The sequence below is a fragment of the Ylistrum balloti genome, unplaced genomic scaffold (assembly GCF_031769215.1).
Source record: "Ylistrum balloti isolate Yb309-2 unplaced genomic scaffold, AGI_CSIRO_Ybal_v1 Utg369946, whole genome shotgun sequence".
In the NCBI taxonomy this organism is placed as follows: Eukaryota; Metazoa; Mollusca; class Bivalvia; order Pectinida; family Pectinidae; genus Ylistrum; species Ylistrum balloti.
This window is the reverse complement of record NW_026782051.1, coordinates 622,160-643,620: the sequence shown is the minus strand read 5'-3', so window position 1 is coordinate 643,620 and position 21,461 is coordinate 622,160. Positions and strand designations below refer to the sequence as shown.

Genomic DNA, 21,461 nt, shown 5'->3' with positions numbered 1-21,461 from the left:
AGATTAAAATCAAACAAAAGTAGAGAAGTAGGATTTTTTAACATCACTTTTATTGGAATTTTTTTTGTTTTAAAGTTCCAATTGTTATTCTTCATTGAGAAATTTTGGTGAGATGCGAAGGCTAGTAACCCAATGTGGGCATCAATAATTAATCTTATATACAAAATGTGTCAGGATTAGGTACAAAGTTATAAGCCAGTATTTAACTCTATGCACAAGCCACATCATTCTGACAGCCAAGTGCTAGAGACCATATGTAACACTCATCACAAATCGCACCAAACCTGCTCCTTTTGCAGTTGTTTAATGTAACTTGTCACATCAGTGAATGCATAAGACTGTTCTACATTACCACAGGGTAAACAGTTTTCAACTCAAAATTGAAAGTTACTACTATATCATTGGTCATCAACCTAAGTATCAAGACTCTCACCCCAACCATTTCAATAATACACTGGTTTTAACATGTTTATTCTGTTATAACACAAGCTAGCCAACATATTACCTTATAGTTATGACGGATTAAAAGGAATTTTATGGTAATTTGAGCAATGAGTTGATCTGCTTATTGTAGGATAACAAGTGGCTGAATTATACAGTGAACTGATCACAAACAACAGCCATCTTTTGATGTCATTGTCAATGTAACAATGGCATTTATTTCAAATGCATATACATGTACAAAAATTAATATAAGTTAGAGGTCATGACTCCAGCAACAGTTTAAAGGTCTCAACCTTGATATGGGTATATGTTACACAAGGTCACAGCCACAACAGGTCGCCACTATGTCACGTCATCATACTGTTATCACGGGGACTTCAAATACTGCCTCTTTCTGAAGCAGGTTAAAGTAGATACAAGAAATACAGTTTATTTGTTACAAGCATGACACACCCTTTGTCAAAATTTGTCAGCATATCAAATAGAAATCCATTGGAGACTTTTCTAGAATCCAAGTAGCATTTCAAACAAATCAGAGCAGAAATCAACTATCACCTGATAAATGGTGTAAGATTTTCTCCACATTATTCGTTAATTCATCAGTGAAATTAGTGATAAGAAGTTACAAATTTTGATCTTCTTTCTCAATGCTTTTTGAATCCCCAGTAGATGGGTGTAAACTCCTATTTGTATTACACAACATGGACTGAGGAAATTTGTGAAACATGATTACATCCAGACCTTTCAACACTTGACACCAATCACATTAAAACATTATCACATCACTACTTTCAGCATTCTGTCCTTAATTTCCAGAAAACAGGATTATAAAGCATGAAGACAGCTTTTCCAAGTATCACATTGTACTACCCACTGTCCTTTCCCCACTATGTTGCTAAGTGATGCTACGCTACGTAGCGATACTCGTCTGACGAGTTGGGAGTCCGTTCAAGATACTGTTTGTCTATTAATGCTTCTATACACTTTTTTATCATAGGAATATTCGGTGTGAACCGTGCCCGGGCTTGGCTGATCACCTGTGGAAAGATAACAAATAAATGATTATTTTGTAAAACAATGTGTATCATCATTTTATATATGTGAAAAAAAGTAGGAAAAATATAGAAATAACAAAACAGATTGGGCCTGTCTCACTAATCTAATTCTCAATGCTTTTCATCAATACATTAACACTAAACACTACAGTCATTCATAATGAATAAAGTCGTTTTAATAAATATGACCCCTGTGACCTTTAATGTAGGTAAAGTTTATTTCCTTTGATAAACTTAAAAAGACTTCATTCCAGGAACCTTTAACATAAATATCATGAATCTAAAAATCAATTTGACCTGTGATTTTGAATATGACTCAAGATTATTTCTCTTTGCAAACTCTGATGGAATTCATCCCAGGAACCTCCCAGCCAAATATCATGATTCTAGGCCTTTTGGGATAAGGTTGATGCCAGATTGACAGATGACTGATGACAGATGAATGAAAGACGCCTCACCATGACATGAAATCTTACCGGCCCTTTGGGGCCTGTGAGCTAGAAACAACTGCACATTTATAAATGCTCTTTGAATATAAACTGATTATCAAGTAAATGAAACGATAACCTTCCCAAAGAATTTGTCACATTCCTAAGCTGAAGTCAGTTCAGAAAAACAAGTATAAGAACATTTATAGAAACTTTTTATTAAAATTTCATATGAAGGAAGTTCTTGGATGAAAAAACACCCTATCACGGCCTTGCCATTTCCACCACATAAACATATTATGATTGATTGTGTCAATAACTCACTTAACTTTATGAGTCATATAAAGTATACAAAGTAAGGTGAATAATATTGTAAGTATTAGAGACACCAACAATTCATTAGTTCTAAGAATCTTTCATGATTTCTATATAATTGTCATCAGATCATCAGAAATTTGCAGAAGGAAGTAACTAATATTCCAATAAGAAAACCCACAATACTTCTCAGTAACTGGACTACAATATTTGAAATGATGTTTTAGGTTCAACTTAAATTTAGTTTTTATATAAGTCATATCACGGTACATGCATACCTCCTGTATCAACATGGTGTGTTTTAGAATCTTTCTCGCCTTCATGATTCTGACAATGGCTGCTTGTAGATACATCTTTCTGTCCTCATCTACAGCATTGTGTGTACTTTCTACTTCCTGTTGATGGAGACAATAGTTTCTTTGTAATATTGACTGTTATATAATATTGGGTTGATCAATATTAAATGTGTTTATTTTTAGCATTTTCTCTGATCAACTCTGACTTACCACTATTAACTATATTACATTATCATTAGGATTTTAGTTTTAAAACTTCACATCTCCATCAAGGCAATCGTGATACAATGTATTGACATCTTAAATGTTTTATTTGCAAGAATTTTCTTTATATCATTCTTTATACTGTGAGGCCTTATGATAGATATGGATTAACTCAGGTCTGAATGGCTGTATCACACATTATGAGCTCAATAATAAAGTCTGATTTACCTGTGGAGACTCTCGTTGTCCTGAACTGGCAATTTTGAATTTTGTGCGTTTGTTTGTGTATTCCATATTAAGGTTAAAGGAACATCGACATAGGTCATCCTTGTCTCCCTGTTAATAAAATATTCTCATATTCAACTTTCATCATCAGCTTATTTTCTATGATATATTTCTTCCTAGAAAATAATTTAAGCCTTTTCATTGATTAATTTTTTGATGTTATCACTGCAAAACAAAAACCTGTGTCATTTTTTAACAACATAACTGACTGGCAAATGTGGTAAGAAATATCGATGAAAGGAGTCCATTATAAATGTAAAAAAATGGAGTGTACTCTTGGCATAAGGTTCATAAAGCAGTTTATGCCATGAGTACACTTCATTTAGTTATACCTCAATAACATAAATTATATCATTAAAGTCAATCCTTAGATAATTATCAAACTCTGTATTCTACTGATAAATTGAAAAATATAATGCCATATCTGCAGAAATGTATTAAGACTAGAATTGTAAAATGTATGTTGATTTATGGTGGATTTTTTATCTTCATGTACCACTGGTTAATCTTTGGTTTTTTGGACAGATTTGAACCATATTGCTTAAGAAACCAAGAAATACTAGTACATATTTGTACTTTCTTCTACTAAATGTTTATATGTAAAACAGAATTCATTCAAAACAGATTAAAATGACATGGAACAGATAACAGGAAATTCTGAATTCTTTTATTTAAAAATATAAATTAATGGTTACCGTAGCGACTATGAGCTTGGTGTCGACGAGCCCTTGAACTTGTTTGACAAGCTCTTTCTCTGGTAACTTAGTGTTTTCCATAAGCTCTGTGAAAGTGAGCCTGTCACATGTATTGTACAGAAGTAACATAGCCATATGGAACGTCCCCATTGTCACAATGAATGGTCGCTTCAGGTAGTTAAACTTTAACTCCGCTGTAACAGAAAACAAAACATTTATAAATCTACTCTGTCAACGACGCCTAGTTACCCCTTCCTGTGACTCACAATGCATAGAAAACTGGGTAAAATAATACAGTAATCTGTCAAGTCAATTATAGTGACATTCATTTACAGTCAAGATATTATCCATAAAAAAGTACTAGTAATTCATTCTGATCTTCATATTGAGTGAAATCTATATTTAGAAATCATAATTTTTGAAAATCATCAACAGAGAAATTTTAAAATATTAACTTACCACTACAGAAATTATGCATCCATGTCAATTTTCTACCACTAAATTTCCCATTATAGAATGTCTCGAACTGAAATAAAAATGCAAGTATAAACATGAATTCTGTGGAATAAAGTGTCTCTGCTTTAACACATCCATATCAACTTAGTCTCTAAAACACAGAAATACATAAAACAAATTATGATATACTCTGTTTAGATTATGTTTTAGATAACATTGTTCATCAAAGGTGTTTATAAAATAAGAACATGAGAGATATTTGCTTATTATCAAAACCCCATTATTTTCAACCCTAAACTGTACCATTGTAAATAAAAATCCCTACTTTTGTCCGCATCAGAGATGAACATTTTAAAACCTAATCATCTACCAAATATGGTCAAATGCTATAGCTTTAGTCTAAGAAACTAATCTTAACAAATCTTCCTCATATTAGGGAAAATTATTCAGTAAGAGAACATTAAAAATTCTAAGATTATGAACCTGACTAAATGAGCCAAAGCCAATTGAATGTAGTTTATAGGAGTTTACAAAATTTCAATTAAATCTGAAAATTGTTATAAGAGGTCTTGGCAATTCTCAAAACTTTTCACTATAAAGACATAGGAATCAATGACCAATAAAAGCATCACACAGCAGAGATGATATCTTCATATTGATATCCAATACCAGCCATGTAATAGGTAAATTGTACAGCTAATTCATTGTTTTTTACAATACTATCACACCTACCATTCTAATACTGAATTCTACAACACTTTCACACCTACCATTCTAATACTGCATTCTACAATACTATCACACCTACCATTCTAATACTGCATTCTACAATACTTTCACACCTACCATTCTAACACTGCATTCTACAATACTATCACACCTACCATTCTAACACTGTGTTGTACAATACTATCACACCTACCATTCTAATACTGTGTTGTACAATACTATCACACCTACCATTCTAACACTGCATTCTACAATACTATCACACCTACCATTCTAACACTGCATTCTACAATACTTTCACACCTACCATTCTACACTGTGTTCTACAATACCATCACACCTACCATTCTAACACTGTGTTGTACAATACTATCACACCTACCATTCTAATACTGCATTCTACAATACTATCACACCTACCATTCTAGCACTGTATTCTACAATACTTTCACACCTATCATTCTAATACAGCATTCTACAATACTTTCACACCTACCATTCTAACACTGCATTCTACAATACTTTCACACCTACCATTCTAACACTGCATTCTACAATACTTTCACACCTACCATTCTAATACTGCATTCTACAATACTATCATACCTACCATTCTAGCACTGTATTCTACAATACTATCACACCTACCATTCTAACACTGCATTCTACAATACTTTCACACCTACCATTCTAATACTGCATTCTACAACACTTTCACACCTACCATTCTAACACTGCATTCTACAATACTTTCACACCTACCATTCTAATACTGCATTCTACAATACTATCACACCTACCATTCTAGCACTGTATTCTACAATACTTTCACACCTACCATTCTAATACTGCATTCTACAACACTTTCACACCTACCATTCTAGCACTGTATTCTACAATACTTTCACACCTACCATTCTAACACTGTGTTCTACAATACTATTACACCTACCATTCTAACACTGTGTTGTACAATACTATTACACCTACCATTCTAATACTGCATTCTACAATACTATCACATCTACCATTCTAATACTGCATTCTACAATACTTTCACACCTACCATTCTAATACTGCATTCTACAACACTTTCACACCTACCATTCTAACACTGCATTCTACAATACTTTCACACCTACCATTCTAACACTGCATTCTACAATACTTTCACACCTACCATTCTAATACTGCATTCTACAACACTTTCACACCTACCATTCTAACACTGCATTCTACAATACTTTCACACCTACCATTCTAATACTGCATTCTACAATACTTTCACACCTACCATTCTAACACTGTGTTGTACAATACTATCACACCTACCATTCTAATACTGTGTTGTACAATACTATCACACCTACCATTCTAATACTGCATTCTACAATACTTTCACACCTACCATTCTAGCACTGTGTTGTACAATACTATCACACCTACCATTCTAACACTGCATTCTACAATACTTTCACACCTACCATTCTAACACTGTGTTCTACAATACTATCACACCTACCATTCTAATACTGCATTCTACAATACTTTCACACCTACCATTCTAGCACTGTGTTGTACAATACTATCACACCTACCATTCTAATACTGTGTTGTACAATACTATCACACCTACCATTCTAACACTGCATTCTACAATACTATCACACCTACCATTCTAACACTGTATTCTACAATACTATCACACCTACCATTCTAATACTGCATTCTACAATACTATCACACCTACCATTCTAACACTGTGTTGTACAATACTATCACACCTACCATTCTAACACTGCATTCTACAATATTATAACAGCTTCCATCCTAAGACTGCATTCTACAACACCATGACAGCTACCATTCTTATTCTGCATTCTACAACACCATCACACCTACCATTCTGACACTGCGTTCCAACTCTTGGGGAATGGCAAATGGTGGAAGGTTACTTTGTCCTATGGGCCAAGCACCAGCCTGAAATCAAAATTGAAACAAATTCAGGTGTTATAGTTTAAAAGACTGGAAAATAAATACAAGTTAAAGTTGTCCTTGCTTTCTGATTTCTTTTCAAAATTGTATGAAAAGATAATTTATACTACATCAAAACAAAATATTTGTTAGATATATAACCTACTTTTATAGCTACTTTGGAAATTATATATTTTATAAATACTAAAACAGGATTAACCCTAAATATTCATACAATAAAACCAAATCAAACTGCCACTTTCTAAACAGCAATTTTTAATCCCTTGTCATCTGAAAAGAAACTCTTTTCAAAAATATCTATTGATGTCTCAATTTTAACCGTGAACCTTACTCTCTTCATTCACAAATAAGTCCCTGCCCAAACATAAGCTCATTTCTTCATTTTTTGCAGAATCATCAACTTTGAAATAATTACCTAAAGCCCTCGGCTAACTTTAATACCAAACTTTTACACTTCAATACCAAACTTTTACACTTCAATACCACAACTTTTACACTTCAATACCAAACTTTTACACTTCAATACCAAACTTTTACACTTCAATGCCAAACTTTTACACTTCAATGCCAAACTTTTACACTTCAATACCACAACTTTTACACTTCAATACCAAACTTTTACACTTCAATACCAAACTTTTACACTTCAATGCCAAACTTTTACACTAAGAGAGGGGGCTTATTTGAGTTTAAATACAGATAATCAGCTCAAATCGTGATCTCCAGCAAGCAACCATTAACACTAGTTCAACTCAATCCTGATCTACAGTAGGCAACCATTAACACTAGTTCAACTCAATTCTGATCTACAGTAGGCAACCATTAACACTAGTTCAACTCAATTCTGATCTACAGTAGGCAACCATTAACACTAGTTCAACTCAATTCTGATCTACAGTAGGCAACCATTAACACTAGTTCAACTCAATTCTGATCTACAGTAGGCAACCATTAACACTAGTTCAACTCAATTCTGATCTACAGTAGGCAACCATTAACACTAGTTCAACTCAATTCTGATCTACAGTAGGCAACCATTAACACTAGTTCAACTCAATTCTGATCTACAGTAGGCAACCATTAACACTAGTTCAACTCAATTCTGATCTACAGTAGGCAACCATTAACACTAGTTCAACTCAATTCTGATCTACAGTAGGCAACCATTAACACTAGTTCAACTCAATCCTGATCTACAGTAGGCAACCATTAACACTAGTTCAACTCAATTCTGATCTACAGTAGGCAACCATTAACACTAGTTCAACTCAATCCTGATCTACAGTAGGCAACCATTAACACTAGTTCAACTCAATCCTGATCTACAGTAGGCAACCATTAACACTAGTTCAACTCAATTCTGATCTACAGTAGGCAACCATTAACACTAGTTCAACTCAATTCTGATCTACAGTAGGCAACCATTAACACTAGTTCAACTCAATTCTGATCTACAGTAGGCAACCATTAACACTAGTTCAACTCAATTCTGATCTACAGTAGGCAACCATTAACACTAGTTCAACTCAATTCTGATCTACAGTAGGCAACCATTAACACTGGTTTGACTCAAATTATGATCATGAGTAGGCGACCACTAACACTGGTTTTATTGACAATATTTCAATAAAATTTTACAATATTTCAACATAATAACATTAAATAAGTTCCAACATAACCTTGAACAATGACTTCTGCATCAATTATTGTTTAAATAACATACCCATTGATAACATAAAAAGCCACTTAATATTTATGTTTGAAGTTGTTCAGAACCTCAAATAGCTTATTTAATAATTTGCATCAACAAGATTTCGTTCCTTTTCTAAGTTGTCAAGAAGACTTAATCATAATTTGAATCATCAAAACCTTGTGCAGTTTTATATATATGATATAAATGTATAGATACAAAGCTAGGTAGTTTTAGCTCTAAGATCACAGTGAATACCTGTAAGACCATGATAGTGAAGTTGACACCAAGGTCTTTGTTGTCCTTGTTTCTGATAAACTCGCTGAAGTCGTTGTTCAGTCCCATACTTATACTCATATCAGTAAACATCCTGTGCAACTTATTGGTGAACTCGTACCCACATGCTTGCTGTGAATTAGAAAACAAAATCTTTAATTCAATGTTCTAAGGTACACAGAGAGTACAACATTATCATAACAATTAAATGTTCTAAGGTACACAGAGAGTACAACATTATCATAACAATTCAATGTTCTAAGGTACACAGAGTACAACATTATCATAACAATTCAATGTTCTAAGGTACACAGAGAGTACAACATTATCATAACAATTTAATGTTCTAAGGTACACAGAGTACAACATTATCATAACAATTCAATGTTCTAAGGTACACAGAGAGTACAACATTATCATAACAATTCAATGTTCTAAGGTACACAGAGAGTACAACATTATCATAACAATTCAATGTTCTAAGGTACACAGAGAGTACAACATTATCATAACAATTCAATGTTCTAAGGTACACAGAGTGTACAACATTATCATAACAATTCAATGTTCTAAGGTACACAGAGTGTACAACATTATCATAACAATTCAATGTTCTAAGGTACACAGAGAGTACAACATTATCATAACAATTCAATGTTCTAAGGTACACAGAGTGTACAACATTATCATAACAATTCAATGTTCTAAGGTACACAGAGAGTACAACATTATCATAACAATTCAATGTTCTAAGGTACACAGGGTACAACATTATCATAACAATTCAATGTTCTAGGGTACACAGAGAGTACAACAATAATTTAGGTCTATTCTGTCTCGACTCATGAAGTTGGTTATTGATGTGGTTACCATGAATGAATATCTTAAGCTTGTTAAAGTCTTAAACGAAGAAGAAACCTGAAAGAATTTGTTAATTATATCACTTCCATAGATTTTCAATAACAGCCAAAATTTAACAATCTCAATAAATCAGTTTGCAAACTATCAGTATTTTGCTCTTAGTTGTGTTCAGCCGTGTACATGATTAAGTGCAGAAACATCAAAACGTCCCCATTCACTGAAATGACATCCTTTGCAGTTCACAAAATAACCACACACAATTTCTGCTAAAATGTAAAAATGAAACTGCAGCTGTTCAGGCCAGTTAGGTGATATGGCTATTCCAGGAATAAATGTATAGAGGAGTGGCAGGATAGCACTTTTTAGTAATTCCCATCACCATTTAATTCCCTGGTTTTCATAGACCTCCATCCCCACATCTAGCTGTTATCAGTCCCTCTATGCCCTACAATCCCAATATACATATACTTACAGATTAGGCTAATCCTAATTCATAAATATTCTAAAACTTACCCGAATCCTAATTCAGAAATATTCTAAGATTTACCCAAATCCTTATTCAGAAATATTTTAAAGCTTACCTTAAGTTTATTGATCATTGACTCCTCAGCATCCATGGAGGCAGACTGTGAAAATATTAATCTCTTGGCCAACATCCGAGAGTAAAACTGTAAAATGTAAGAACCAGGCAATAATTAGTAACATCTGCAAGTACAACTTTCCCAAACAAATATCATAATAGATTTCTCACGGTATAAAACACATTGAATATTTCTCTATAGAATTCCTAGATTTGGACATACATTGTTACATACTGTAAACCACTTTGTTTTTGTATTTACAACTATTTTCTCTGCAACAGTAATAGAACTGTTATGGCAAGGTAATTTCTCTACAAAATACACCACAATTAATATATGAAATCAAGTAATGATACATGTACACTGTAAATGTAGCTACTTTCCACACTGAAAGTTTAGTGCTAAATCACTATTGTAATAATTGCCATTTCTGTAGGTAAGCAATAATTTTGGATGCACAAATTCATCGTTGCACTAATTTGCCAAAACATGGTTATATGCTAACAACTGACTGCACTAAATAAAGTCCATTTATTATCTCAACATTCTTAACTGTAAGATGATGACAAATGTACCAATGATTAACGTACCACTGACCCAACGTACCAATGACTGACGTACTACTGACTGACATAACATTGACCGACGTACCAATCACTTTTGTACCAATGACTGACATAACACTGACCGACATACCAATCACTTTTGTACCAATGCTAGTAACCAGAGATGTCACAGTAATTTCACTTACCCGTTGAAAAACATCTTTATCATCCAGATATTTAAAGACGGTGATACAACTAGACAACTTATCATCCAACTCCATCTCAGAGATTCCCTTTGAACTTTTCTTTAGTAAGTTATCACAGTATTTAGCCAGCTGAAAAAGAAGAACAACACAATTTTTTCATCTTTATTCATAAAAATCTGTTTGTGTAAAGAGGTCTTTGCTTTAAATCCAAGAACATCCATAAATATTTATATAAATTCATGCATAAATTTGTTGCGAATCACAATAAAACAAACTGTATATGGTTACATTACCAGAGATCCCTTCCCTCATGAAGATAAGATCTTAAACAGTTGTGTTTTGTTGACTTTTTAAATCAGTTCCTGTATTGACAGGTTAACAAATCATTTGGTAAGACACCTAAACAAGGATAACCAAGCTATGAAATCCAAGAATGATCTGACCTGTACATATATAGATACAGAGAAAAAGAAAGATAAAAACATTTTAGAATCCAAGAGGGACACCTCTCCACTATTTCGATTTCTTGATTATTCTCAAAATTGAACAGACACAACTGATGACCAATGGGAACTTATTTACCAAATTTTAGAAAAAAATATTTTGGACCATCCTCAGAAATAATAATGACAGCATTTTAATGTAAAAATCAAAGATGGCCTAATGTTTAACAACTAGGGAGCAAGGGGAAACTTTACATAAATTCTAAGAAAGATCAATCTACCACTTCTAAAGAACAAGCGATTATAAGTCATCTTTTGATCTGACACGCCAGACAATGGACATGGACCAAGGACATTCTCATATCAATATAAAGATATCTCCTCCCTGTTAATTGGGATGATTTCGCCACAGTTATTCCTTACTTACCAGCTCCGCTGATTTACATGGATGCTTTGGATTGTGTCGGTAGTTAATCGCAGCAGCACATGCCTGTAAAATAAACAATGATTTATCGTCATGCTTCTTCTGTATATGACATCCATCAAAATGTACAGTTTATCTCATCTTATCAAAATATGGCCTCTTTTATAAAATGTATGTGGTGAAAGAAAGGGTTAGACCTGTGGACTTCACTTCTATCATGAGAGAAACAGAACATTTGACAGAGGGTTTCTATTGTCAGTCACATAAGTGAGGACAGGTTAAGGAGTAGACAAATTATAAGTTTTGGACTAACATTGAATAAATAATTTTGAAGTTTCCTCAACCATTCATGTGTGTTAAATGGAGAAAGTCATCTTTGGGTAGTTTCTTACTAAATTCATGTGCCATCACTGTGTGGAGTAGTGGAAATAACATTGGAGTTTCTAATACATTTATGTGAGTTTGGGTCTGGATTAGATAAAATAACAATCCATTACTTATATGTGTAGAATCTAGAAATCATACTGGGGGAATTCTTACTTTATTCAATATATGAACAGAATTGTAAAATATGGGAAATTAAAACACTATGTATAAGTGTGGAAAAGTGGAAACTAAAACGATTACCAGGATCAGTAACTAATACCTTATAACCTCCTCATCAACATCAATCAACTAACATCTATGGTTACCATGGCAACCACTATTTTGGAAAGAAAAGTAACAAGCACTAGTATATATGGTCCTTCATACCTCTAAACAGTTTTAATTGTGAGTTGTTGAACGGCAGTTGTTAGGACAAGATTCCTCTAAAGCAATGCCCTATTTTGATTACCAAGGCAACAGAAAAAATCAATAAAAGGGGCCGAGGAGTTATGACCCTTTATATGAAAACCAGTATAAAATGATAAAGTTACCATGGCAACAAAACTTTTCTAAAATCAAATTTCATTCACATTTATAAATAGTCCTATATATCATTGTCCAGTTTAAACTGAAATTTGTTGAAAAGTTTAGGCAGAGTTGTTCGAACAAGTATAAAGGCAATCAAAATATTTGAAAATGGTACCACCACAATAAAACCTTTCTGAAACATTTTTCAGCATAATGGGACAACATTTCAATTTCAACAAACAAGAAACCTCCATTGGGTTTCCTTTGTTATGGTTTTGAAAATAACTATTTTTTCAAATTACAGGCTTCGATAAATTGCATCATTTCACCAAGTTTGAATAGGACTGATTGAAGTGCAGATGATATGGCCTTGTATATAGTGACCAAGTTACCATGGCAACTAAAATTTCCACAAGATGATGCATGCACATTTCCATATCTTAGATATTCATGTGTAATTTCACCGAATTTGTTCATAAATTGTCCGGTCAAGATTTATCAGTTACAGGTTTTTTTTGGTACCATGGTAACCAAATGTCAAAGACGTTGAAAAAAAAATAGTACCAGGTATTTGCTATCCCTAAATACCCTGGGTTTGGAATAACAGGAATCATACCTCATACCAGTATAATTAATTTAGTATACCATTCATGTAGTGTTTGTTTTGAATAGAGGAGTATGGGTTATGGATTGAGGAAATTACACTGGAGGTTTTTTTCATACTTACCACTAGCGTGGGTTACGGATAGAGAAAACTACATAAGAGTTGATTGCACAACTTATGAGTACTGGTTCTCAGGCCAAGGAAATTACACCAGATGGGTAAGATTGGTGTTTTCTAATACCTTATCAAGGGCTCCAACAAACTGTTGATCTGTCTGGAACGTCTGCTGTATCAGCTCTGTATAGTGCTTGTGTACTTCCAACATAGACTCTACAAACTGGGCTGGGATCTGAGGAAAGAATAAACAAAACAGTCAAAAATCAGCATTATACTGATATGTATGTTACTAGGATCTTTTCAAAAGCAAGACAAGTTCAATCAAATTTCCATGATAAACGTTGAAAAATTATTTTGTATTAAAAAAAACACAAATCAGATAAATCAAATCCATTTTAACAGTTTTTGTAAATTTAAATTGGTCTTTATATTCCACTCTTTTGAAAACAGGATAATTGTTTGAAGAACTAAATTCGTTTTTGTAAAATGTAATATCAACAAAATTGACACCTATTTAGGCTTCATCTACTCTCCTGACTGATTATCTCAATATCTACAAGACTTTTCAGTTTTGTTGATAAAGAAGTAATTAAATGGGTTGCTTCTGTTCTCCTACATGTGGCACGTTCATTACAATTTTTTGTCAATAGAAAGGAAAAACATGTTTATCTACAAATTAGGAGTTGGTGATACAATTTACATATATTTCTTGTAGACCATCTCACATTTTCACCCTTGAGGTTTTTGACTGCCTCCAGTCCCGTCCGCCGGATATGTGACTCAACTTCCAGGATCAAGACTCCAAGTCCACCATTAATTGGCTTCAATAGCCTATACATATTAGACAAGTCTGAAAAACCAAACATTTATATACTTCAAGCAGTACGTACCAATTTGAATACACAGACATTTACATAACCTTCAGAAAATACAAAATGTCAAAAAATCCAAATACTGTTACATCACATCACTTTTAACATTTGAATTGAATTTACAGCATTGACCTATTTTTTGGTTAAGATGTGAAACAAAATTTAATTTACAATTAAACACTAACCAATATCACAGTACAACAAATTAGAAATCCTACAACAGTTATTAAATAATGAAAGTTTGTATATCATACAAGTGTTACAAGAAGAAAATCAAAACATTATCAGATTGTAGCATACATAAATGAACATGAAAAACAATAAAGCAGTGTGTATTAAAAAGATGCAATGGAGCCAAAAATAGAAATAGTAAGCTATGATCTTTTAATACCTTTTGTGTGTTTCAATTTGACCATCTCCTTACATTCACCATGTAGGAACTGTAAGTGATCGGCAACCATACGTTGTTGGCACTCAAACGTGATTTTGTTGTATGAGCTGGGATGAAGAAACTTTCGACTACGAAAATCTTCATTGTCCAATCTAAATATCACCTAAAACGAATAGAGGAGAGGCAATTTAGCTCGTTATCTAAAGCTGATTACAATCATATTCAAAATAGACCAGAGTATTTAACTCCTTAAAGACAACACATAGAAATACTGACTTATTAAAAGTATAATACATGATTCCGTCACTCCTTTACTCTGTATTTACCAGATACCTTCAAAATAAGTCTACACTTTATCATAGCCTGAACATCATTTATTAGAAACAAAGGAACTTGTACATTCATAGCGTGTACCTGCCACCACAGGTGGTTAACAATATCACAGTTAATTAAGTGAACAGAAATTCTACTATGTATTGGTTAAACTAGACACCATCAAAATCATATCAAACTGTAAATTAGGGCTGAATAACATCAAATTGGTTCAATCAAGCTATAAAGGTCTCTCCATGGATCAAATTGTTGTACTTTTTATAAGTATCTTATGACAAAGAAGATATATTTGTTGTGGAAGTCATGTAACAGACTAGACTATAGATTTCTCAGATAATTTCACTTTAAATGTATTTATTTGTTGTGGTTTCATGCTCCTAAATAGCAAACAAAAGGGCCATAATCCCTAACAGTCACCTGACAATCGATGAATGGATGGACAAACCACAGAATTTGCAGATAGTTGTCTGACAAATCTGATGAATTCAAATTTTGAACATTCCTTAAAAGTATTGGAAACTCATAAATGGTAAGTTCTGTTCATGAGAAACAGAAATCATGTTACAAAATGGCTACTGTTGTTTAAGTTTTGATAAGGCTGAAAGTGAAAAAACAAGATTTGGTCAGGACAATTTCAGGATCACTTCATGCATGTTTGATATCATTGCCACCCCCTAGTAATGTTTCAGACTAAATATGGTTGAAATCTAACCAGGCATTATATGGAGTAGGGTTTTGGAGCAAAATAATGACTAATTTACCATTTTGGAATCACGTTCCTAAGTCCCTAGGGTTAAATCAACTTTCTAAATTGAGGAAATGATATTTCAAACCAAATCTGGTTGAAATCCATCCAAGCATTAAGGAAGATTAGCATTTTGAAGCAAATATTGATGGACTTTCCCATTAGGGGCCCCAACCCCCACCCCCAAAGGGACAAACCAACTTTCTGAATTGAGGAAATGATTCCCACCTCCCTATGATGTTTCAGACCAAATTTGGCTGAAATTCACCAAGGCGTTAAGCAGGTGTTTTGTTTTAAAGGAAAAGTTTACGGATGGTGGACAGCTCAAGAGGACTGACAATGCATGATAGCAATATGTCATCATAAACCTATGGGCCAGATGACATAAAAATAGAACTGTGGAGAATAATAATTTTCACAACACTTTTCCAGTCATCCCAGTACAGGTCTAGAATTTGGACAGTTTCATGACGAGAGAGATTTCATTGGCTGAGTTTATAATGCTCACCTTTTCCATATATTCGGAACAATTACACTCATCCTTCAATTTAGCAGCTTCCTGTCTGTAGTAATCGCCAGTCTCTTTCCTGAACGGTTTCTCAAATATATCCTCATACAGTTGAAGTGGGTGCTTCTTTTTGTAATCCTCAACATTCACAAATGAATTGATCACACCGTGGAGAATTGTCTGATTTACTGTGCCATTACACCGGTCTTGCCATACATCAATCAAAATCAGACGTACCAGTGCATCCTTAAGGGGTTCTACCATCAAACGTTTCCATGTGTCCAAGGCAAGCTTTTAGAATACAAGATTTATTGAAAGATACATTTGCAAATCATAGAAACAAAAACCTCCAATCTTACTGGGATCATTCAGAATCATATCCATACCCCTGGTAACAGAGAAAACAGTTGATATTCGACAGATCTTACAAACTATCTATCAGATTCCACAAAATCATATATAACTTAATTGTTAACACTTAAACATTTTATGGTTGAACTACAGCAGGATTTAGCTATTCTTATTACCTCCCCAATCTCCAGCATCTGGTCAGATGATTCAATAGAAAAGCCACCATAGCTTAGGTCAGCATCACTGTACTTCTGTTTCTTTATATAGGTTGTGTTCAAATACCTAGAATAATAAACATCACCATCAATTTTGTTTTTATATACCTGGTAAAGTTTGTGTTCAAATACCTAAAAGTATAGTCATGTATAGGTCATATTCAAGTTATCAACCAATCTGTACAGTTGGTTAAACCAACCTAACTATACAACTGCCCTAACAACCCACCTGTATAGCTGTTATTATCAACCTACCCATACAGATGGCTCAAACAGCCTACCCATACAGCTAGTTCAAACAACCTACCTGTACAGCTATTTCAAACAACCTACCCATACAGCTAGTTCAAACAACCTACCTGTACAGCTAGTTCAAACAGCCTACCCCTACAGCTAGTTCAAACAGCCTACCCATATAGCTAGATCAAACAGCCTACCCGTACAGCTAGTTCAAACAGCCTACCCGTACAGCTAGTTCAAACAACCTACCCATACAGTTAGTTCAAACAATCGACGTGTACAGCTAGTTCAAACAGCCTACCCATACAGCTGATTTAAACAGCCTAACTGTATAGCTGGTTGAAACAACCAATCAATACAGCTTGTTTAAAAACCTTACCCATACAGCTGGTTGAGGAAGCTGGAACCTTTGCTGTATTGTACCCAGTGAGTGTGGTACAATGACAGGTAATTCTTTTCTCCACCATCCACAACATTCTGGAAATGAAGGAAATTTGTTATGGTTTGAGCAGATAGGTACAAGTATGAACATTTTATTTGATAATTAGAAACTCAAAACAAACAATATTTTGAGTTTTTAGTATATTTCCTTGTGGTACCATGGGTCATCATACAGTAAGACAATCCACAACTCTGGCCTGGTAATTATTCCCTGACCTCACTTCACATGAAGGATTTTGCATCGTCTATCCCACATTCCATTTACCTTGTGTAGAGTTTCAACATGGGCCTCCAGGAAGTTCTTAGTCTCCTGGTACAACCGGTCCCCTAGGGGCTCAGGGCAGGCTACACAAAGGGCATATACATCTGTGGTCAGTGTTAAGGGCAAGTGTAACGTCTCTATGAATATACATGTCATTGAATAGAAAATTATACATGAGAAATTGACATTTAGTAAATTATGTTAAAAAATGTTATACAAAAATATCCCACAGAAAAATCGAGAAAACGTAAATTGTAAAGGGATATAATTCATCACTCAGTAAGAATATGATATGATTGTACTGCACACAAGAATAATATGGAAATTATGTCAGACTACAAATCTATTAACAATCAACTATGACTGATGCACAATAAAAATGGTCATGTATAAAAGTTTAATTGAAATCCCTCATGGAATGAAACTGCTATACACACAAATATATATACATATATATATGAAGCTACAATATTACAACTGACTTTGACTAAACAACTCCTGAAACTAATCTGAAATCTTTTATCTACCAGGGTAAATTTTATTAAAATCCCTCATGAAAATGCTGTTGTAGTGCCAGAAAGGCTTTTCTGTTAATATCATTCTTGAAACTCACACTTGTCTTAGATATTATGGTCCCTTATTGGTATGTGATGTTTGGTCAGTCTTAATGAATGACAAAGCAGAATGACCATGTAGTTCATCATGATGCTAGACCCTTTAGATCATGGTGACCTAAAAGTGGTATAGTTTGTCTGATTTTGTTACATTTTAACATTTTTAGGATACAAGATTTTTTAAGAAAGTTTTCCTCAAAAAGCTACAAGCTTTCATCTGCAAATTGATCTTGGGAGTTCAGTTTTGTGAATGATCAATAAAACAAAGTCACCAGATGATCAATCATTGTCTAAGCTAATTAGTCACCAATTAGTAAATACAGATCTGTAAATATTTATTAAAGCTACTTAATCAGAACAACACCACCAGTCTTAGACGAAAACTAGTAACAATTTGGTTTGACAAAAGGATATGAGAATCTATCATTCCAGGTAGCTCGCGGCACTTGGGCACATGTAATTACTCCCTTAACAGTTTCCAACAAGTTGTCCCATGTGGTGTCAAAATCAACACGCCGTGGTCGCAGGGACATTATCAACAATTAAATCTGAAAATAAAGAAAATACATTAAAATGTTAAATAAACTAATAAAGAAATGTATTTGTGATGACAGCTACAAGTATGAGCTGGGAGTTGCTTAACTGGTTCATGAAAAACTCTTAGAACATTCAATTAGAAAAATCTGGAATATTCTGATAAGGACAAATCATCATGCAGAAGTCTGTTAAAGACCAATGCATGCTTCATCAGGAATATGAATAAGAGGGATTTGTAAATATCTTTTTTTCATACTAAAGGCCTTGGTTAGGTATAGTAATTAAACTGATCACATATCATGCTAGACATGGTCAAAATTGGAAAGGCACTACATACACACAGAGTTAACTGTGGTTGAAGTACATGTATGTTCAAGAAATAGCATTGTCAGACTTTATAACTACCAAAGTCCAAAATGGCTACAATTAATTGAGTGAATTAATCAAATAAATCCTCTGTTGCTTTGAATCAAAATTAATTGCAGTATGTTTGGATGTTGTCAATATTTTTTTTGTCAGTTAAGCATAGCTATATATAGCATATATATATGGTAATATTTTAAGGAATAGGTTTTGTTCATGTCCAGGACTTGATCAGTTCGAGAAAATTTCTTCAGAAGTGAATGACATGCAGCATCTGGAAGTAAAATGCATGGATCACAGGTGCTCTGCACTTTAACTGTAACGCTAACTTAACTGTTATTAAAAAATACCATGACAACATTTTCGCTTTTCTGAATTTGTTTGACTTTTAATTATCATTAAACATAAACAGTGATTTTGGGGATTCAGATTTTGAGTCTTTGACACACTGTTATTTTGAGAACTCACTGTATTTCTTAGTATTGGATCTGTTCAAAATTTTGGAATTGGTATTCTGACTTGCCTTGAAAATTTTGTCTGGCCTGATAGAGGCCAACATAATGTATCCTTGGGGCATTAGTTTTGGACCCTTCCTACCCTTTTGTTCTGGTAAAATTACTGAATCAGAGAGATGACTGAATTAGTCTAACATGTACAGTTGCCCAGACATGCACACATTCAACATGAAACTGTAAAATCACCATTTAGAATGGGAGCAACTCACCACTATACCTTACATCGCAACATTTGTCACAAAGGAAAATTTAATCAATATATATTTATCCAAAACTTCTAAAATAAATTTAAGTTGATAATGTGCCTGCTCTACTGTACTATATACATGTGGGTTTTTTTAAGCAAGTCAGGATCAAGTTGGAATTTATAGGTAATGTAAATGCCCAGACTATAAGAGATATTTAGATAAATAATTATCTGTTTGGTTGTTGCCCTGTTGGTAATGATATGTATTTCCAAACATGATGCTTTTAAATAATTTATTTGATTGAAATTAGAAACAAATAATATTGATTATCTCGAAACATTTTTGATGTCATTTTAGTGCAATATCGTAAAGCAGGAACTCTGAAATCCGGAGTTTACCCCGATTGGATCCATACAATTGGGTGGCAGGGACAGGGAGTGAAAATCCGAGAAACTCCCAACTGAATTAGTTGGCATGTATGATGAAAAAAAATCATCTCATGTTAAAAAATAGTGATTGTGTCTATGTGTGCATCTTTTCTAAAGTTCTAAAAGTTTTCTATTGTTTTATCTTTATTTCTCAAATGAGACACAAACTTACTAAACATTTTTTCATACCACAAACTTTTCAAATAATGTTTTATTTTTTTAAAGTGACCATCAACAACTCACTTGCTAATTGAAATCAGGAAGTAATGAAATGAATACTCATATTTTATGATGAATGGATTCCTTCTGGAAGTGCCACATGTTACAGTAATCAAAATCACCCTGGTTCTAGGTCGATATTTCATATACTACTTTTCAACGAAATGGCCACACCTAAATATACCGGATCGGAACCGATGTCGAGAGAGTTTTAAGATGATATCTTTGATTATACATCGTCACAATTATTGTGCAATAATTACATATTTAACTTACTTCCAAAAATCTTAACTTGTTAATTACTACTTTATTGGCTGTTGCAGAACAATAGATAAATATAGAGCTAATTTTATTTTTAGTTCTGACATAACGTTTGTTGTTTATGATCAGACTTCCTGAAATGGTCCGAACTTTCATTTCAACCGAAAATATCAAAACTAGAATTCACGTTCAAAATCAATCGTTGATGGATCTATTACTGGCAATATGGTCATGCTTGCCATCTAAGAACGTATACCTGGGTGGATTTTGATAGCGCAGTCTTCGACAAATTAAGAAATTATTCCTTGAAGTGCAAGTACACAGGAGGTCGCCATGCTCTCACGTTTTTGCAACTCTGTAACGAGATGACTACGAGAATTTGGAGAGAAATTTTACGAAATGAAATATATACGCACGGAGGCACGAACATAATTA

General features: G+C 33.6%; 1 protein-coding gene across 1 annotated transcript; it reads right to left on the bottom strand.

The window, feature by feature from the left end:
• Nucleotides 1-31: 31 nt before the first annotated feature.
• Nucleotides 32-21,364, bottom strand: LOC132547279 (cullin-2-like). Its single transcript, XM_060211045.1, has 19 exons — nucleotides 21,283-21,364; nucleotides 18,933-19,063; nucleotides 17,905-18,010; nucleotides 17,578-17,675; nucleotides 16,920-17,025; nucleotides 16,393-16,683; nucleotides 14,807-14,969; nucleotides 14,269-14,393; nucleotides 13,668-13,775; nucleotides 11,932-11,994; nucleotides 11,062-11,190; nucleotides 10,311-10,397; nucleotides 8,851-9,000; nucleotides 6,810-6,887; nucleotides 4,182-4,248; nucleotides 3,723-3,916; nucleotides 2,971-3,078; nucleotides 2,521-2,637; nucleotides 32-1,481 (listed from the first exon to the last, which is right to left on the bottom strand). Exons 2-19 carry the CDS (start codon nucleotides 19,046-19,048, stop codon nucleotides 1,350-1,352), a joined length of 2,238 nt encoding a protein of 745 aa, XP_060067028.1. The 5' UTR covers nucleotides 19,049-19,063; nucleotides 21,283-21,364; the 3' UTR covers nucleotides 32-1,349.
• Between the last annotated feature and the right edge of the window lie 97 nt (nucleotides 21,365-21,461).